At 45.4% G+C, this 2,185-nt stretch overlaps 1 protein-coding gene across 1 annotated transcript; it reads left to right on the top strand.

The window, feature by feature from the left end:
* The first annotated feature begins 258 nt into the window (after positions 1 to 258).
* On the top strand, positions 259 to 1,281 carry BDCG_00264 (uncharacterized protein). Its single transcript, XM_045415785.1, has 3 exons — positions 259 to 480; positions 553 to 846; positions 903 to 1,281. Exons 1-3 carry the CDS (start codon positions 313 to 315, stop codon positions 1,086 to 1,088), a joined length of 648 nt encoding a protein of 215 aa, XP_045271648.1. The 5' UTR covers positions 259 to 312; the 3' UTR covers positions 1,089 to 1,281.
* The last annotated feature ends 904 nt before the right edge of the window (positions 1,282 to 2,185 follow it).

Raw genomic sequence — 2,185 nt, 5'->3', positions numbered from 1 at the left:
TCAAGAGACATCCCAGGAGTGTGCCCTAGAAGTCCCGTGAGCCCTAGGACTGACTGAGTCCACTATTAAAAGGAGCCATTGTGGGGAGGCCACTGAAGGGAGCCACTGAGAGGAAGTACTGTACTCTGTGGTAGCTGGTCTGAGGGGGGGTGTTGGGGGTCCCGCGGTTGGTCGGCCCTTCTACCAGCAGGCGCTGGTGGTGATTGAGCTCTTTTGCCCCAGTAGCCTACAGCTCCTTCCCCACACGAATACCTAGGTAGTCTCTGGCGCTGCTAATCACATGACCTCTATTCTATCCAAGTCAATTCATGGATGAGCTGGCTCTTCGTTATGACGTACAACTGTCAAGAGCTCAAGCAAAGCCAGCCCGCCCAGCTCATCGGGAGGGTGTCAATGATGAAAACTTTTTTCAACTTTTCTGCATTGGAGAAGGGTATGGGATCCCCTTCAATCGCATGTATCGGCATAATTGGAAAACTCGTAAGACAAAACCCAGGCTGTACCTCAGCTTACCCGTTGGACCACACACCGAAACTGACACAAGCGATGCAGGACAATCCTCTCCATATCTCAATATTTCCACCTCATGAGGACTCTCGCCTCGAGCTTTCGCTTCTCCTAAACTCATGTCTTGATCTGGTTGCAATACGCTGGAAACACACGTCGGTGGATCAGTACTTGGGCCTATTACATGCTTTCGACGAGAGGTTTGCTGCCTATGGGTGGCTAACGAATACTGGTGTCAAGTTTTTGATTATCGTCGACATGGATGGGAATGTCACATCTAGCGTCGACAAGAAGAAGATGGCACCTCTCGTCGGTCTCCGTGATTCAGACTTGAAACCGGCAAGTCATAGGCTGCACATCTTTAGATATTGACTACGCTGACATAGGTGAAATAGGCATTCCGAGTATTGCAAACTGCGTATATTAAGCTATTGCAGAACCCCTTCTACCAGGCTGACGATACAAACCCAGTAGGAAGAACAACAATGTTCACAGAGAGTTTCAAAACAGCGAGTAATCAGTTCATCCGCGAGATTCAAATGATTGGTAGAAGCTGGTCAGTTGAGATAGCAGAAATTTAACAAGTACAATAGCTTGAAAAGAAAATGCTTTGAATACTATATTGAAAATTTAATATTACAGTAACATATATTACAGTAACATAACATATATTAAAAGTAGACAAAATATATAAAAAAAGTATCTATTATAAAGGCTACTAATATATAAGATATATAGATCTGAAAAAATAATTATATTTATGTTTAATTCTCAGAAGCTTCTTACAGAAAAAGTTACTACAAGTCAGAATGCCGTTCAGAAACATAATTACAAGATAATTTTTCAGTGAACAGATAAAGATTTCTCAAAATAGCACAGAAACAGACTGTAATTCAGAAACATAATACAAAACTCTGAGAATATGAGGTTTCTGAGAATGAGAAGCTCCCTCGGGAGAACAAGCTTCATGAGGACGAGGAGTTCTTTGAGGACAAGGTGTTCCCTGAGGATGAGAAGCTCCCTGAGAAGGACAATCTCTCTGGGGACGAGGGGTTCTCTGAGGACACCTGGGCGAGCCCAGCCGGTCCTTCGAACCACTCGGGCCTAAAACCTTTCAACTAGTAGCGGGTTGTCCAAAACTCAATGAGGACACAAATCTAGGGTCTGAAGGCTAACTGCGTTGAAGGCACAGTAGCTGAAGACGACTGACAAAGAGCTGGGGTCTGATGCACATAAGTCCATGCCATTGTGCTGAAGACTGTGGCCATCGAGATCAACCGCTCTATGAACCGTGGCCCATGAACCGCTCGGGGCTAAAACCTTTCAATCAGTGGCCACGGCGGCCTAAAGGCGGCGGAGGTCATCAGTCCGATATCTGTGGCTCTGAAAGGACCAACGGTCTCTGATCATTTATTTGTGGTTTTAGGTTCTTGTTCACTTTCAAATTTCCCACCTGAGAAAAAGATGTCATCATTCCTTTCTCACTACTGGGATTTTGTCTTTCACCACTCAGGGCTTATGTTATGGACGCCACGATCACTTCTTAACATCTCTCACCTCATCAACCCCTTAGGGGAGAGGGACCGTTCATCTCAGCATCAAAAAGGTTGCAGCCCAGTATTGAACGCACTCCAGGAACCCGGATGCAATGTTTTTCAATGGGAAGGGAAAATGCCTC

The sequence above is a fragment of the Blastomyces dermatitidis genome (genome assembly GCF_000003525.1).
Source record: "Blastomyces dermatitidis ER-3 genomic scaffold supercont1.1, whole genome shotgun sequence".
NCBI classification, from domain to species: domain Eukaryota; kingdom Fungi; phylum Ascomycota; class Eurotiomycetes; order Onygenales; family Ajellomycetaceae; genus Blastomyces; species Blastomyces dermatitidis.
Note: the sequence above shows the minus strand (reverse complement) of the source record. Positions and strands in the feature narration are given on the sequence as shown.